Source organism: Phycodurus eques, chromosome 1 (assembly GCF_024500275.1).
Source record: "Phycodurus eques isolate BA_2022a chromosome 1, UOR_Pequ_1.1, whole genome shotgun sequence".
Taxonomy (NCBI): domain Eukaryota; kingdom Metazoa; phylum Chordata; class Actinopteri; order Syngnathiformes; family Syngnathidae; genus Phycodurus; species Phycodurus eques.
This window is the reverse complement of record NC_084525.1, coordinates 8,559,483-8,577,642: the sequence shown is the minus strand read 5'-3', so window position 1 is coordinate 8,577,642 and position 18,160 is coordinate 8,559,483. Positions and strand designations below refer to the sequence as shown.

At 42.0% G+C, this 18,160-nt stretch overlaps 1 protein-coding gene across 2 annotated transcripts; it reads right to left on the bottom strand.

Annotated features, from left to right (window-relative positions):
- Window positions 1-1,174: 1,174 nt before the first annotated feature.
- On the bottom strand, window positions 1,175-16,866 carry calcoco1a (calcium binding and coiled-coil domain 1a). 2 transcript variants are annotated; one of them, XM_061675586.1, is made up of 15 exons: window positions 16,702-16,866; window positions 15,714-15,878; window positions 15,532-15,634; window positions 9,698-9,900; window positions 9,403-9,615; window positions 8,997-9,145; window positions 8,849-8,918; window positions 8,611-8,766; window positions 8,002-8,256; window positions 7,781-7,906; window positions 7,088-7,183; window positions 6,198-6,285; window positions 5,785-6,044; window positions 5,529-5,620; window positions 1,175-3,216 (listed from the first exon to the last, which is right to left on the bottom strand). In XM_061675586.1, exons 2-15 carry the CDS (start codon window positions 15,843-15,845, stop codon window positions 3,189-3,191), a joined length of 1,971 nt encoding a protein of 656 aa, XP_061531570.1. In that variant the 5' UTR covers window positions 15,846-15,878; window positions 16,702-16,866; the 3' UTR covers window positions 1,175-3,188. The 2 variants fall into 2 exon arrangements, with proteins under 2 accessions (XP_061531570.1, XP_061531561.1); XM_061675577.1 differs by having other exon boundaries at window positions 16,729-16,866.
- Window positions 16,867-18,160: the final 1,294 nt, after the last annotated feature.

Genomic DNA, 18,160 nt, shown 5'->3' with positions numbered 1-18,160 from the left:
TAGGTTAGGAGGTTCTGTTGTATATGAATGTAGGCTATTTAACCAATGTCGTGAGCAGAATAAATGCAAACAGCAGCAACAGCAGTGAAGTGGTTGACTAACAAAACTCCTTGAAGTATTGCGAGAGGAATCTTTTGACATTTGACCCTGATAAAGTCCTGGAACGGAGGTGTGACTGCAGCTCGATGCGATATGAAGACATGGACCAACCTGAAGCTGTATACAAGACAGATGTACGAGTCAAACAGTATGTTGGCTGCACTCGGGTGGCAGCGGGGGTCGTTACGTGTGACGCGACATCATTTTACAGCTCCTGCTTGGGTCAGAGCAGACAGAAAGGACGTGCTCCTCATTTGTTACACATGCGTCGAACCCGCCGAGGGTTGCGGCTCAGTCAAGGGAAAAGAGAGGAGAGGTGAGGGGAAGGTGAGGAACGTTCTCAAGTGCAAAGACCATAAATTTAACACCTTCCCGTGTGTGTGTGTATGTGAGCGCGGGCCATCTTAAAGAAAGGGTAATGGAACAAGTGATGGAGAAGCAGGCGGAGAGGAGAGCCAGGATGGAGGGTGTGCCAGCAGGGAGGAAAATGAAGGGAGAGGAAATAAACAAGGCTCAGGTAGAGGGAATAGGTGATTCGGGCAGGAGGAGGCAGGATCATAAAAAAAAAAAACTCAGCGATGTGTTCTGGCCTCTGGCTCTTTCATATCTTTTACATTTCTAATTAAAAGAGATAAAGAGTGAGGGAGTCATCAATCCCACAGTGATTTCCCAGTTAAGGTTTTAGAGGGGGCTGTAAACTAGGCAGCCCGGCATCATTGATTTTATAATTAGCTATCGTCACCCCACACTCAAGACCGAGGGAGTGTGCTTGAGAAGAAATTCAAAGGGGGGGGGGGGAAAAAGAAAAGAAAAAAAGGGGCAACCGTCAAGTGGAGCAGCGAGGCGTGAGGATGAAGATGAAGATGATGATGATGATGGTGAGGTCGGCCCTGAGGGGGGAAGGTGGTGACGCCACAGGGAGCCCCCCCGACAAGTGTGTTTGAAGCAGACAATGAGCCAGAAGGGAATGTGGCACCGGTGAGAAAAGAAATGGCACAGTTAATTGCCGGTGAAATGTCACGCCAGGATCCAAATATTGCCATGATCTTTGGCCAGAATAAGACATTATGCCCAATAACGGATACATAAACCATTTTATTATACAAGAACCCCAGCCCAAAACCTGTTACATGGCTGATAGAAAGAAAATACATGGCGTAAACAAACCGTAACTACCGGAGCTTTATTGCGATGTGACGACCTCGAAAAAAAGTTGCTTTACAAACACAAGCATACTGTACATGTAGTGTGCTTTTAAAACCATTTCAAACATGAAGGATGAACACCAGAAGAACACACTGACAGTGAGACATTGGCCTACTAAACTGGCTCACAATTCCCAGTTATGACTTTTTCAATAATCCCACAGAAGATGATTAAACATTAAATTCCATTTCTTGTGCACATTATGAATCCATTTCCCTTCTAGCTTCAGTTCAATAAACTGTTATTCTTCCCATACATTAAAACAAATGCGGAAAAATATCTGGATAGAAAATCTTGATAAAGTCAAAGAAAAAAAGTGTAGATATATGTAAACACAACACACAATATATAAGGATTAAGATAAAGATGAAAACACATTAAGTATACATATTAGGGATGGGCATTTGGCTACATTTCTTTGATTGACTAAGGAAAAAAGCAAGTTGTAAATTGTAATCTCTCTTTGAATGTTCTGAACTCCTGTTTCGAGGGAAACACTGCCATCGTGTTGGATGTAGCTCAATGTCCCAGAGCTGACATTTTTTTCATTATTATTATTATTATTTTTTTTTTTAGACAACAAATTAGTTGAGACTGAATCAGCAGCACCTCTGCGGGTTGCAGCCAAGAAGTGCACTCGAATTTCCCGCAATTGCTTTCCAACATGATCTATTCCACACAATCAACTGAATTCGCAACAATTAAGCGAGTTGATTGATGAATCTGCCCATCCCTAATCCATGTAATAACTTCATAAGAATACCATAAAAACCTTAGTCTAGTGAAAATAAGGTGCAAAATCAGCACATAAATGTATAAGCATCAAGGTTTCTTAGCCAAGTGTGGCAATTTCTTTGAAATCACCTAAATTTAGCTTAATTGCAGCACAACTGGTTTTCATTACAAATACAAAATCTAAAAAAAATGCATACAGTATTGATGAAAAGATAGGCAGCGATTTTTACTAGGCAGCGATTTTTACTAGGCAGTATCTTGCCACACGCCTCAGGGAACACGCTGACAGCATGTGATGATGTCGGTATCCATAAAGAAGATTTTCTTTCATCTCTTTAATTATTTACGCCCAAATTTAGAGCTGCGTGAATGTGAATTAAGACGAGAAGATTGTACTAAAACCTCCCTATGAGCAGCAAGAAAATGCTAGTCCAGCTGGCCTAAAACGAAAGCATCAAAGTTAGAATATTATGAATGCAAAGTTTCTGTCAACTTCAATCTGGTCAACAAGCGTTTGATTGCAAAAACGTCTTTTGAGCGCCTCGGCAACTCTAAATGTTTACTGCGCGCTCATCAACTGCTAACGTGTCTAAGAAAGTGCATTTTAAAATCTTAGTCCAGGAGTAAATGGGGGAGCACTATAACGTCACAGCACTTGCCTTACTGCTAAAGTAATTCCAGCTCGATGCTGTATCAATGCTTCATGCTGTCATGAATCGCATTCAAAGCTGCGATGGGGAGAATTTAATGCTTGCGAGGGAGCTTTGCCATGATTTCCAGCGGGGCCCGGCCCTGCACAAAACATCATAATTACGGTGCCTGTCATGACTCCTAATCACAAATGTCATAAAAACGACATCACATCCGCTGTAAAGCTCTCCACGTAGCAATGATTCAACTGGAAGCATTCGGCTACAACCTGCGAAGCGGAGCCTGCACACCCGCTCTGTCCACCTGGGCCAGCGTCTTATGTCTGTCATAAACGAACGGTTGACCTGTTTTGTTTTTTTGTCACAACAAAGGAGCAACAGTGTAGAGGGCGAAATGGAGGAAGATTGCATATAAACGTTGAGTCCGTGGAGAAAGAATGTAAAAACGAAAAAGGAGCTTCTTCTCACGTGTGGGACGGTCCGCTCCGCTCCGCTTGGTTACCATAGCGATGTGTCGGACAGATCGCTGGTGGGAAGGGGCGGGGGCGTGGGGGACACAGAGCAGAGTGAGCACAAGTGCGAGAAATGCACAGTGTGGTTGCAAAAGGTTAGACGGAGGGAGTGTCTGAGAGGAAAAGCGAGGGCTTTAATGATGCTGAAAATTGGCCCGTGACGACGCTACACCCCCGCAGGTAAATCATTGCTACGGCCCGCTGTCAACTTATCTGTCCCCTTGTCCTCCCATCTCGGCCCTCCCCCCGGCCCCTCCCCCCAACTGTCTCAACCCTCTGCCTCAACTTCTTTTACGAGCACATATTCAAAACTTTCATCTTCTGGCCATACTCACCCTGTCACCATAAATAATTGCTGGCGTTTTGTCTGTGTGCATTAGTGAGCTCGGAATTCATTGGAGAAGTCTTTTTTTTTTTTGTGTGAGGCCAGATGTGTGAGGTACAATTTAGTGGAGGCACTTAATTCCACCATTTTGGGATTCTTTATTCTTTTTCTACACTATATTTCAAGGAGAAATATGTTACTTTTTACTCGGCTACGTCTTCCCGCTGGCTGGGTTCACTAATTACTTTGCGGAGTGAGGTTGTACACACAAATCAAGTGGCGGGCTCATAAAGTGTGATGCATTGCTCATGTTTAAATCAGCCACCGTGACAGAGGGCAAATTTGTAGGCTTCTTCAAAAGAAATGTTAATTTTAATATGGTCTCAATAATGCAAATCTAAATTCCTTCACTTTAAATCTTCAACTGTGCTACATTTGTAATGTCTGACCTTGGCCTTCAACGGGAGGGCAATGCAGGAGACGACCTTGAAGCTGCTCTAGCTCATACAGTGTACTGTATGTTTTTGGAACCATTTCTGCTTTCAGAGGCTATAACAGCTAAATAGTCATATAACTGCCGATATCAAATACCTCCAACGGTGCGGCAGTGTGGAGGCTGGTGAGTGAGTAATCATAACATACAAAAATCTCAACGTTGTGTGATTATTGCTGCAGTATTGTTAGATGCATAAAGTACTGTACAGTGGATAAACGTCTACCCACCCCTTTTCAAGTGCCTGGTTTTTGTGACTTTTCCACAATTCATGTGACCTCTGCCTGTACAACTCAACTAAATTTAAAAAAATAAAACATTTCAAGAGATGAACTAAAAATTCACAGCTCATATAATTTGGTTGCACACCCTCACATAAGGGTATGTGGGTATTTTTTTAGAATCAACCAATCAAATTCAAACCCATATTTAATGGAAGTCAGCACACACCTGCCACAATGTAAAGTGATTTACTCCAAATAAAACTCAGATGTTCTGGTAGGCTTTTCCTGACATATTTTGTGTTTTCTTGTAGAAACCTGAAGGTTTTGTGCCAACACTGACTGGTATTTGGAACTGTTCATAATTTTCCCCGCCTTGACTATAGCGCCAGTTCCAGCTGAAGAAAAACATACTCAAAGCCTGATGCCGCCACCATCATGCTTCACTGTAGGTATGGTGCTCATTTGGTGATGATCAGTGTTTGTTAGCGCCAAACCTGCCTTTTGGAATTATGCCCAAAAACCTGAGTTTCATCGGATCGTAGAAACATTTTGTCACATGCGTTTGGGATATTTCAAATGTGTTTTCTCTGAAGTCTCACTCGATTAATTGCAAATTTGAATTTAAGATTCATCTTTCTATACTGATAAGGCTCTGTTTTATTTATTGATGTATACTTAGTGATCAATAATGCTAGTTTCATTCATATCATGTTTGTACGTTACTGTTTGTGGTAAATAGATCGGGGCACCTTAAATATCTCTTTTTATAATTATGCTGCCTAACCAAAAGCTGCTGCTAAAACTGTATTCCATGGTTCTGCATCAATGACAACAAATATCTTTTCTATTCTATTGTGTTCCATTCTATTCAGTATATTCCTGTGAGGCCCTCACTGTGGCGTTTGCTCGGGTTATATACTGCCTTGGCTTAAAGGCAAAATAAGAAGACATTTTAAGTTTTTGCTGCACACATGCTTTACTTTATGTATTATCATATAGCCCATTATCTAGTAGAACAACTACATACATCTACAAACAATAAATAATACTAGCAGCAGGAAATCTGTCATTTTATCTTATTGTTATTATTTTCTGGGGGGCGGTATTAACACCAAAGTAGGTATACAAGCCACTGAAATGAAGCACTATACTTTAGTAAGTGTGCTTTCACTTGAAATTGGTGTCAAAATGATCGTTTGACATTTTAATACATTGCGTCGCAACACCTGATCGATTGTATACTTGGGGTGAGTGTATGTTCACAGAATTGTGTTGGTGTTTTACCTTAGAACTGTGTCCGTGTGATCAGAAAGCAGTGCCATTTCTTCTCCGTAGCTGTGTCTTCTTCCGTATTTAAGCGGATCCGGTTCTTCCTCCTACACACGCACACAGTTATTAACAATCTGACTAACACATAAGCATTCTAATTGCTCATCGGGTTGATGATAGCCAATGATCCACTGGCTGTGTTGGCAGGTGTGGTGGCATATGCCATTTTCAGTATCACACATAACAATTCTGTTCAGCTTTTGGGTCTCACCGAATCCGAGCTGTGCGCCAGAGAGTCGGGTCCAGGCTGGCACGGTGAGGAAAGAGGAGCTGGCTGGCTGATAACCACAAGACTCCTCTCCATCTCCCGCGGGGACGGCGGAGGGGTGGTGAGGAGCGATAGGCTCGGCCGTCCCTGCTCGCACAGGCTGTAGTTTCCGAGAGGTCTCGTTGGATGGAGAGGCCGATAGGCCTCCGGGTCGTCATCCTCTGACACATCTGACAAATCTGACAAGGCGTCGTCGGGACAGCCTAGGCGACAGGAACACAAGCGCAGATTGCTGCCCGAGTCAGGCCACTCGCAAGGCGTTGCGAAGGCTATTTAGTGTTGTCGTTGAATGAAAGTTAACACTTTTACTGTTCCCATCTGCAGGGTGTTGGGCAGATTAATGTGGCTTCATTCACCTGTGGAAGCGGCGGGGGAAGCGCGCCACTTGGCACTGGCTGCTGTTCCCATCTTTTGCTCCAACTGACAGATGTAGTCCATCAAGTCCTGTCGTGGGGGAAACAGCCATCATTGCACACAGCGGGACGGGCCTTCCATAATCACAGCTTCAGTAGCTAGTGCTCTCATAACCCCCATATGTCTGCCACATAAAGTGGACACGCACACTACACAATACGCTGTGTTTGCCATTAGGCAAACGTGCACTTTACAACTACTACTAGACGTCAAACATTATTCCACTTGAGAGATTTATCATCTGCCACCGACAACTTCCATTGTGGCACAATGATGAGCGTTTACATAAACCGGACTGGCATTTTTCAAAACATTGGCCGTCGACACCATGTAAGTGGCGGGCCAAGCGAGAGCGGTTAGGTACAGACAAAACTGTGCAGGCATTTTAGCAGCAGCACTGAGTGCCCTGAAAAACACTGATTTATATTATACCATAAAAGTTTTATATTGCTCACTAACAGCTAAAAAGACAACAACGGCCCAAAGATGCCCAACGTCTGGGACATTTGCAAGAACAGTATGCTCGTGTACATTATCGCCCCACTTCAATAATTGATTGGTTTATTAATAGCAATGATGTCGCTATTTGGAACTCGAGAGAGTGATACAAAATGTTACCCGGACTAAATTTAAAGCTGATAATGACTGCAGTTGAATGAAGTAGCAGTTTAATGGGAGTACTCGTCTCAAGGAGGGGAAAAACAACCGCTATTTATTTGTTAATCCATACAAGCCATTAAGTAGCCTCTGGATCTTATCAGCTGATTACAAAGAGAACGTAAACGGAGCATTAAGGATATTCAACCACTGTGGCAACTGGACTAGTAGTTACTTTTTTCTCAGAAAGCAGGTGCTCCTTCTCCTTCTGGGCAACCCTCAGGCTGGCCTTCAGCTCCTGAAGCTCCCTGCACATTTCACTCAGTTGGACCTAAAAATGTCATTAAAAAAATACAGGACTGGTCAGATTCTCTCCAAGAGTGTAGAACTATGCTCATTCCAAGTGACTGTAACTTTGCTTGTATGCATTGCTTGTGTGTATGGATTCCCACGGTTGGGGTCGTCCACTTTCTATGCAAACACACGTTCAGAGTTCACCATTCCAAAAATCAACTAATTCAGTTCATCATCAAAAATGTTGAACTGAGTTCACCGTTCAAAAAAATTAACTACTTCATGGTTCTTTCATCCCAATATGTCGCTGACAGGCTATTTCCTTCAAATGCTGCCATTTCATTTCCTCCTATTTGCCACCCATTCAGTCCACATTCTGCAGCTTTCATCCTACAATCTCAGAAACATGAGGAATAACCTGTTGCTTTTTTAAGCTGGTGCTGACCCAACATTAACTTCGTTGTTGTTTTTTCTTGAATTATAGAAAAACAATTGTGTGGAACCAGTGGAAAAGAAATGATTTGTTATTTTGTTGAGTTCTCTCATAGATTTCATGAGTATGAGTATATAAAATGAGTATTCTTTTGAATAGGTGTGTCAGTTGACAAGATGATCACTTTGTCGTCTATCTCACCCGGTTGCAATCCTTTTCTCTCCCAAGCTCTACCTCCAGCTTCACTCTCTCTGTCCTCTCCTCCTGGAGCTTTTCCTCCATCGTCTGCATCTCGGCTGTAAGGTTCTCTAGATGCTCATGCTCCTTCTGCCAGAGCAACAAACCCATCATGACATTGAAGAAAGAAAAAAAAAAACAAGTGACACAAAAAAATGTATTCTAAGTGAGTCCATCCACTGCACCTCAGAGGTCCGCTGAAGACTTTGCTTCTCCTGAGCCCACTGTGCTCTGCCTTCTCTTAGGGCAAGACTGGAATCTGCTAGCTGCAGGGTTATCTGGGCAGCTTGAAGGCGGGCCTGATGCAGTTCGGCCTGCCCGCGATCTCTTTGGGCTACTATTGCGCTTAAATCATTCTTCAGGCCCTCCACGGCGCGCTCGCTCACATCCAGACGCTCTTGCATGCTCCTCATCTCCCTCAGCATTGCCTCGTTCAACGCCTGACAACAAAGACAAAATCATGTTATCAGACTTACTTGCTACAAAATACCCGTTGTGACTTGAAATAAAAGTTGTTGATGAGGTGTGTGGAATTTGGCATAGATATGTCAAATGTTTGCCATATCAAAATAGGACATCAAATTTGTAGTTGTTCCTTCCTTACACTGCTTCTGGAAAGACTTTCTGTTCTGTACAGGTGAGCCAAATTATTCAACACAAAACTAATCCAGGAATACCGTTCCAGACCTCGCTTTGTGCACTGGACCAGTCATACTGATTCCTTCCTTCAGAGGTGTCTTTTCATTTTCATACAATATAGTGCATGTGTTGTGCCCATTTGGGTTTCCATAGACCTCTTTCCTGTGGGCTGTGGTGAGTTTCTGGGTGAGGCTGCTAATGCTGTTCTGGAGTTGCAACACACTGGTGTCTCTTTGGGCCAAAGAGTTCCTCAGGCCCTGGAACTCCTTGGACAAACGTCGAAGATCGCCCTCTGTCTCTTCCAGCTTGGTCTAAGCAGCGACCATACAGGTGGGAAAAGTAAGAAAAACAACGCAGACACACACTAACTCTAGTAAATATACGAGAAAGCACCTGCAGTATCTTTCTGCCATTCTCCTCTTCTTTCCAGTGGGCTGCTGTCCTTTTAGCTTTTTCTTTTATCCTGCACACATTTAAGAGGACTTACAGAGTCGTGTAAAGATTTTTCTCTTTTTAAGAAAAGGGAAGAATAGTGACTAACCTTTCCAACTCTATCTCTCGTTCCAGAGCTCTCTGTGTCAGAGTTTTGATGTCTTCCTCCAGTTCTTCAATTTGCAATTTGTTGGCCTCTCTCATTTCCAATAAAGCACTTTTTTCTTCTGTAAGACATTCCCCTAAAGCCACTTCCTCCTAAGAGACCACAGGCACACATAAATGCTATTTAGATCTTAAATGGTAGTTGTTTGTTTCATGTGGGCACGTAGAAGAGTATTCTACTTACAATGAATCTGTATTTTTCATGTCTAACTTACATCAACCATTTAAACAACTCAGTTCTTCGATCAAATAGTCTGCCTTTACAAGGATAACAAAGCTCAGTTTACAGTTGACACTGTCACAACTCATTTTGGATCTTATTAGCTGTTGTGAGTAGTCTGTGAATATACCTTCTGCTTCCTCTCCACCTCCTCCATCTTTTCTTGGCTCCTCTTCAGCTCTTCCTGCAGCCTGCTGATGTCGGTATCAAGGTCTCTGTGAAGTCCGCTCCAGGCAACCCTCTCTCTGTTGAAGTCTTCCCTCTCTTTCTCCTTTTGCTCTCTCGTCGCCTCTTGCATCTGCAGCAGCTCAGCCCGCTCTCGCAAACATTCCTGCAGTCGGCCCTGTCGAGAGAAAGAAAAAAAGTTGTCACTCAAAAGAATCTCTAGTCTATTCACTATGCAGCTTTGTAATTGTTATTTTCACCTGCAGTAGTTCAGCCCGAGGTACCACCAGAAGCATATCTGTGCCCTCTTCCTCCCCATGTGGCTCCTCCTCAAGGGTCACCAGATCCTCCAGGGGTTTTGGGGCACAGAATGTGAATTTAGAGCTGCGGGAGCAAACGTCCCCTTTCGCATCGACATACACGAATTCATACTCTTGGGCACTCGGCTTGGGAAGGTAGGATGCTAGAAAGGGGTTGATGAGATAAAAATCACACATCTTAGTTTCCAGCATATTAGTTGCGCAATCTATCAATAATGACTACAAAATCAGTGTTAAGCAATTTACAAGATGTGCCATTTTTAATGACACTTTCATAAATAATATACAAATATGCAAATGTATTCTAAACACTAATGACTATATAAGCTCTGTAGGTTTTTAATGGTGGTAACTGTACTGCATTATACAGAGGTATATTAATTTAACATTTTTATTATTATGGGAACAGTGCAGTTCTGCAGTTGAGCGAAACTATCATACTGAGAGTTCTTAAATGATCAAAACGAGCATTGTTATCGTCCTTGTGACAGCAGAATTTATGATACAGCTGTTAGATTGGCTTTCATTAGTGTATGCGGATTGAGTAGTGACGATGCACTCTCTGATCATTTGAAATCCCCAAACTCTTTACATTTTATTGAAGGTATGTTCCCTATAAAAACAATGTAAGACTGGAGTATATTAGCTAGGGTGAAGTAGCTTTAAAAAAAAAAAAAAAAAAAAAAAAAAAAACAAGGACCAAAAATGTATAAATAGAGGCAGTTTGGCACCAATGTCGTTTTGAACCACTGGGAGCAACAGACGTTAAATGAATCAAATGCGCAAATATTGTCACTACCTTCCTTTCAATTGGTTCATACTATCATTCCTCATTTGGGAGCTGTGAAATATCAAGAATAACCGTGTAAAATGGCAGCACCTTAAACAGTCTCCTGCTGGTCACAAACCCTAATGTGTGGTTGGTGCTGAAGCAGGTTAAGTGACAGCAGGATGAGACTATTAATCCAACAGCGGTCTTTTTCTTTAAGAAAATATAATGCATGACAGGCTAAACTGATAGCCCCATTCCCTGATTTGCCTTGCGTGTGTTTTAAACAAGCTAATCACTTTCACTGGAACTAAGGGGCCAAGCCCAGATCGTGAAAAACAACCCCACACGTCTCCACTGCTCTAGAGTCCAGCGGTGGCGCGCTTTACACCACTGCTTCCGATGCTTTGCAATTGCACTTGGTGATGTACGGCTTGGATGCAGCTGCTCGGCCATGGAAACCCATTCCATGAAGCTCTCCATGCACTGTTCTTGAGCTAATCTGAAGTTCACATGAAGTTTGGAGGTCTGCAGCGATTGACTCGGCAGAAAGTTGGCGACCTCTTCCCACTAGGCGCCTCGGCATCCGCTGACCACGCTCCGTCAGTTTACGTGGCCTCCCACTTCGTGACTGAGTTGCTGTCATTCTCAAACGCTTCCACGTTCAAATAATACAGCGGACAGTCAACTGTGGAGTATTTAGGAGCGAGGAAATTTCACGACTGGACTTGTTGCACAGGTGGGATCCGATCACAGTTCCATGCTTGATTTCACTGAGCTCCTGAGAGCGACGCATTCTTTCACTATTGTTTGTATAAACAGTCTGCATGCCGAGATGCTTGTGATTACAACACCTGATTCTGATTATTTGGATGTGTGAGCGAATACTTTTGGCAATGTAGCGTACTGTATATAAACAAAGTCTTTCAAGACAAGTAGCAATGTGAACATGAAGATTTGCATCCAAAACTGCAAGACTAACATTACTATCCATTCAGAAAATTCCCCAGCTGTCAACACTAAGTATTATAAAAATAAAACAATTAAATAAATAAAACTTTTGGACAATAGAGAAAACGAACATAGAGAGAGACTTTTGTCATCAAAACTTTGATGAACGAAAAGTGAAGTATAACTTATTTGAAACAGTGCTGTCCTTTCCTATGTTGGAAAGGAAGCACCTTTTCATCTCTCCTTGATGTATTCCAACTAACACGAAAGAAAGGTGGCATAATGAATGGTTATGAGATTTTAACTTTCCAAAGAGGCTCTCCGCCCCCTTCTGTTGCATTGGCATTGGCAACACATGGAGAGCATGTGGTAGTTTTTTGTTTGTGTCTTGCTTTGTTTTAAGTTTCCTAAATGTGCCGTTTCCGCCATAAGGTGAAAAGATATATGTAAAATAATGGCAGAAAGGGGCTTCCTTTCCCGAGTCAAAAATATATATAAAGTATATATACATATTATTTTTTTTAACTGTCTGGAATGGGCTTCCATAGCTATGTAGGTCAAGCTAGTCATAGCTTTGTAAAATCTATCCATCCATCCACATTGATTTCAGGGTCACCTCACCTTTCGGTATAGAATTCTTGTTTTCTTTCCTTTTTTCATAGAATGTCCCTCCCCTCCCCCCATTTTCTGTAACCACGGTCCCGCCTGCTGAAGTGACTACATCCCGACCAAAAAGTAAGGTGAACTAATATAATTCTCTAACACATCACTGTAGAATAATTTATACAGATTCCCTTCAACAACGCGCACACACACACACACACACACACACACACACACCAAAGGGAGGAGGATGGGAAAGTTGATGAGCTATATTGTTATTCCCTGCATCAACGTGGGTCACATTTAGGCATCTTGTTAAATGGCTGCATCACTGGTAAGAAACAATCCACAATTTCTTTTGCGTTTCTTCCCTTCTTCGACTCTTTCAATGAAGAGAAACAATGACAATATGCTTAGGTTTGCGATGAATCACTCCGACAGAGGTCAGTGCCTTATCTGCTGTACTTGTGCCCTTCACACTGAATCATACTCATCAGCGGCCAATGAAAGACTCCAAGTGAACATTGTCAACAGTCCTACGCCATTGTCTTGGCCACTGTCATTATTCAATGCCCCTGCCTTGATAAAAGCATTGAAGCAGAGACTCAAAAGAATCAAAGAAATTTATCCTGTGTACAAGATGATCCACTCTCAGATCCTGTTGTTAATATTTAAAACAAGTATGATTTTAATTAAAACATAAATGTTTTTGTGCTATTTTGACTATGTCCATAATTCCATAGCATTAGAATTTCAAACAAAGATGGGAATATGAAGCTGCACCAAAGTGCAATGACAGCAGCTTTAAAAGACTTAAAATTCAGGTCATTTACTGCACTTTACAGACCATAACCACATACTGTAACCTGAATTTCCCTCACAAAACTAATAGTTTGACTTAACTTTCATCGGCTCTGTGCGTTTGCATGTGCAAACTGTTAACTGAATGTTGGTTTGAGTGTATTTGCTTAATGAGAGCAGCTCTGTAGTGAGTCTCAATTAAAAACAACACCTGCTCTTATCGCGCACTCACGAATAGTCCCCTTAAGGTTGGTGAGTCGAATTCACCCTTTTCTGCATGTTAAGGAAGTCTGTATAAAAATAAAATAAATAAGTCGCAATACAAAAAAAATAAGAAATGTGTTGGTTTTTAAAAGAGCAATTTGAAACCAAAGGTGCCACATAGTAGTGCAACAATAATTATTATATATATATATATATATATACAGTGGGTACGGAAAGTATTCAGACCCCCTTAAATTTTTCACTCTTTGTTATATTGCAGCCATTTGCTAAAATTATTTAAGTTCATTTTTTTCCGCATTAATGTACACGCAGTACCCCATACTGACAGAAAAAAAACAGAATTGTTGACATTTTTGCAGATTTATTAAAAAAGAAAAACTGAAATATCACACATCCTTAAGCATTCAGACCCTTTGCTGTGACATTCAGATATTTACCTCAGGTATTGTCCATTTCTTCTGATCATCCTTGAGATGGTTCGACACCTTCATTGGAGTCGAGCTGTGTTTGATTACACTGACTGAACTTGATGAGGAAAGCCACGCACCTGTCTATATAAGACCTTACAGCTCACAGTGCATGTCAGAGCAAATGAGAATCATGAGGTCAAAGGAACTGCCTGAAGAGCTGAGAGACAGAATTGTGGCAAGGCACCGATCTGGCCAAGGTTACAAAAACATTTTTGTTGCATTTAAAGTTCCTAAGAGCATAGTGGCCTCCATAATCATTAAATGTGTTTTTGTTGCATTTAAAGTTCCTAAGAGCATAGTGGCCTCCATAATCCTTAAATAGAAGACGTTTGTGACGATCAGAACCCTTCCTAGAGCTGGCCGTCCAGCCAAGCAGAGCAATCGGGGGAGAAGAGCCTTGGTGAGAGAGGTAAAGAAGAACCCAAAAGAGCATCGTGGCTGAGCTACAGAGATGCAGTCGGGAGATGGGAGAAAGTTCTAGAAAGTCAACCATCACTGCCACCCTCCACCAGTTGGGGCTTTATGGCAGAGTGGCCCGACGGAAGCCTCTCCTCAGAGCAAGACGCATGAAAGCCCACATGGAGTTTGCTTAAAAAAAAAAAAAAAAAAAAAAAAAAAAAAAAATGAAGGACTCCAAGATGGTGAGACATAAGATTCTCTGGTCTGATGAGACAAGAAAGAACTTTTTGGCCTTAATTCTAAGCGAAAACCAGTCATTGCTCATCACCTGTCCAATACAGTCCCAACAGTGAAGCATGGTGGTGGCAGCATCATGCTGTGGGGGTGTTTTTCTGCTGCTGGTACAAGACGATCGGTTGCAATCGAAGGAAAGATGATTGCGGCCAAGTACAGGGATATCCTGGACGAAAACCTTCTTCAGAGTCCTCAGGACCTCAGACTGGGCTGAAGGTTCATCTTCCAACAAGACAATGACCCTAAGCACACAGCTAAAATAACGATAGAGATGCTTCAGACCAACTCCGTGACTGTTCTTGAATGGCCCAGCCAAAGCCCTGACTTAAACCCAACTGAGCATCTCTGGAGAAGCCTGAAAATGGCTGTCCACCAACGTTCACAATCCAACCTGAAAGAACTTGAGAGGCTCTGCAAGGAGGAATGGCAAATCCAGGTGTGAAACACTTGTTGCATTCCCAGGAAGACTCATGGCTGTATTAGCTAAAAAAGGTGCTTCTACTAAATACTGAGCAAAGGGTCTGAATTCTTATGGCTGTATGATACATCCTGTTTTTATTTTTTTATAAATGTGCAAACATTTCAACAATTCCATTTTTTTGGTCAATATGTGGTGCTGTGTGTACATTAATGAGGAAAAAATTTTACTTTAGCAAATGGATGCAATATAACAAAGAGTGAAATATTTAAGGGGGTCTGAATACTTTCCGTACCCACTGTGTGTGTATAAGTATGAACAATGGCCTAAATATGATGATCCAATAAAGGAGCAGAATTACAAAAATTCCTTTTCAAAGATATTAACGGTCACTTGTCTTGACACAGTCAGCAATGTTAATTTAACAATTTATTACTGGAGTGCGCGTGGACTGCACCATTCACACTGATTATTATATTGTAAGATTAATACCTTGGACTGTGTCACCTGCCTCAAAACTGTAAAAAAAAAAAAAAAAAAATAAAAATAAATGAATGCACAACTTTTGATACAGTGCTTGTTTTGTAATATATTATCAAATTGCAAATTTCCCCATTGTGCCATTAATATAGGTTATTATATATTCTCACGACATTATAACGCACCAAATGAGGTGTCAGGTAAATGTATTATTTATTATTATATAAATGTAGTAGTTTGTTGTTGTCTAGCTGTATTTCTACCTTAACGTTAGTAGCCGTTTTCAAATGCAGTCATTCATAGGAACATATCCTCTGTTGGTATTGTCTAATTATGGGATTTCATGGAGAGGAAACACAAGTACCCTGAAATTGAACACAACAGTTGACCTCTGTTCGCTCTTGACAGTCGGCTGGGGCCAGTGCCCACACAAACGTGTGGTAGTCCGTCACTGATGACCATCCCGCCTGTAGATAAAGGAGTATGTTGCAGTGGCATACATGTAGTGTACTGTGAATTTGTGGCAGTGAGCAGATGGGACGGTACCTTGAAGAGCCCGACCCAGTCACTGCTGGCCCAGTTGTGCTGTGAGCTCAGTGTGTAGTGACAGTCCACTCTGCTCTGAGGGAAGTAACTGCAGCCCACGTTTCTAAACTCCACCAACGCCACTGTTTCCATGGTAACACAACACAAAGGCGCTGTGTTTTCACCCTGCAATTTGGGAGGGGGGTCACAGTGCAATGGTTTCAATGGTGTTTATACACAACAAATCGAAATCGACAAGTGCAGTCAACGAGTTGAAGAAAGCAGGAGTCGACTAGTCGGCGTAAGAAGATATGCTCTCTCCTTTGGGAGCACGTTCTAACGAAGGACAGTACAACTAAAAAGCCCAGTGACAGCAGGGTATTTCAGCAACCTGACATATGACACATTTCTCACCAGGGCTATTTCGGTCATATAAAGACTTAAAGGCCATTGTACACTGTTGACAAGTGTGGGAGTCCTCCAGCACGTGCGGGGTTTATACACCATGTGCACCTTAGCAATTCTTGGCCCCAAACTTTGCCATTCATCTTAAACTTACAGAAGGCCTTTTAACTTACTCAACATTTTGAGTCTTAGTTTTTTTTTTTTTAAACACGATGCAATGCCAATTTTACCCCAATCTATTTTACATCACGAATGGTTCTCCATAGTACGGTGGTAATTAAACTAATTCAGCACATGGAGATCAAACTTGCCATAGTTTGAAAAACTGCACAACATATGATGTCCTTGATGGCGTCGACAACGCGAGCCTGGCGACAGATGTACAGCTAGCTGCATGTTAGCGAGGGTTCACGTTACACAGGACGAAGGTTGGAGGCCCGACAACAGTGCTGCCTGTGCTCAATATATGAACGTGCTGCGAATGCACAGAGAACTGTGAACAACACAGAGAAGGCCAACTTGCTTTGAACTTCAGTTTGAAGCGCGTGACAAAAACAAGCATCATGGACACTTAAACCGTATCTGCGCACTTATCGTGCCTCACCGTATCTTCTTATCTTATCTTCCTCACCTTTCACCGCCTTCACTTCGCAATCTGGGCGGCTTAATCTTGTACAAAATAACGACACAAACATCAAGAGCTGAGCTGGACAACCGCGTCCCTTCTGCTCGGACTGCGTGGCTCCACGACCCCCGAGAAACAATAACAAAAAGCAGCACAAGCGTGACAGGTTTCGCATTCTTCTGTGGACTTGTGGAAGTTGTAGTTTGTTGTTACGCTCATCCGACGCCCGCAGTCTGCACTTTAAACTACAAATCCCAGAAATCTATGTAGCGAAGATGAAGTGACGTCGGGCGTAATATGACCCTTGTCACCGCCTCGCGTTGTTCGTCTCTGCGGAAGTCAAATTTCTTTGATTGCGAGTTCTTTTAAACGACAACCTTGCCATTGTTTGGTTTTAGTGGGGGAAACTATAATCATGTAGATCCCTGGTGGAAAGCACTGAATATGAACACTGTCATTCTTTTTGTAAAACCTTTTCCAACCGAATGTATTGACGCCGTGTGACAATTTGTTCACTTTAAAAACCCTTTTAACTACTTTTGACCATTGAGTATGGTGTTAGAACAAGTTCACCTCATTTATTATTATTATTTTTAATTTTATTTGAAAAAGACTTAGAAACAACCAGTACTTTGAAGTCACTGTCAGGTAACTTTGAAAATCTTAAAACGTGCTTTGCAAAAGAGGTTTTGGGTCCACCATAGCTGAGCTGTCGTGGATTATTTTTACAGTACCGCTGCTGCACAGCAGATGGCAGTATACCATTTTCAGACCCAAATGCTTTCTGAAGAAGGACTTTAAATACAGAATGAAATATCCATCCATCCATTTTCTGAGCAGCTTCTCCTCACTAGGGTCGCGGGCGTGCTGGAGCCTATCCCAGCTGTCATCGGACAGGAGGCGGGGTACATCCTGAACTGGTTGCCAGCCAATCGCAGGGCACATACAAACAAACAACCATTCGCACTCACAGTCACACCTACGGACAATTTAGAGCCTCCAATTCATGCATGTTTTTGGGACGTGGGAGGAAACCGGAGTGCTCGGAGAAAACTCACGCAGGCACGGGGTGAACATGCATACTCCACACAGGCGGGGCCGGAACCCGGGTCCTCAGAACTGTGAGGCTGACGCTCTAACCAGTCGGCCACCGTGCCGTCAATAATAATAATAATAATAATAATAATAATAATAATAATAATAATAATAATAATAATAATAATAATAATAATAATAATAATGCCAGATTTCAAATTCCATATGGGGCGGTTTTCTTTTTTTTTTAATTCTTTTTTTTTTTTTCATTTTGTATGTTTCAAGTAAAATGTCAAGTTGATTCATTGTTGCTTTTTTTAACTCACAAAATTGGCACTTTTTTAAACTTTAATGTCTCATTGAAATTTATTGGGAGACCCAAATACAAATAGGAAAGGGAAAA

Coding starts and splice junctions, on each gene's coding strand:
- calcoco1a (XM_061675586.1), bottom strand. CDS start 15,845: ATGGAAACAGTGGCGTTGGTGGAGTTTAGAAACGTGGGCTGCAGTTAC. Junction 8,767..8,848: donor ATGGCAGAAAGATACTGCAG/GTGCTTTCTCGT, acceptor GTCGCTGCTTAG/ACCAAGCTGGAAGAGACAGA. Junction 7,907..8,001: donor GTCTTCAGCGGACCTCTGAG/GTGCAGTGGATG, acceptor TTGCTCTGGCAG/AAGGAGCATGAGCATCTAGA.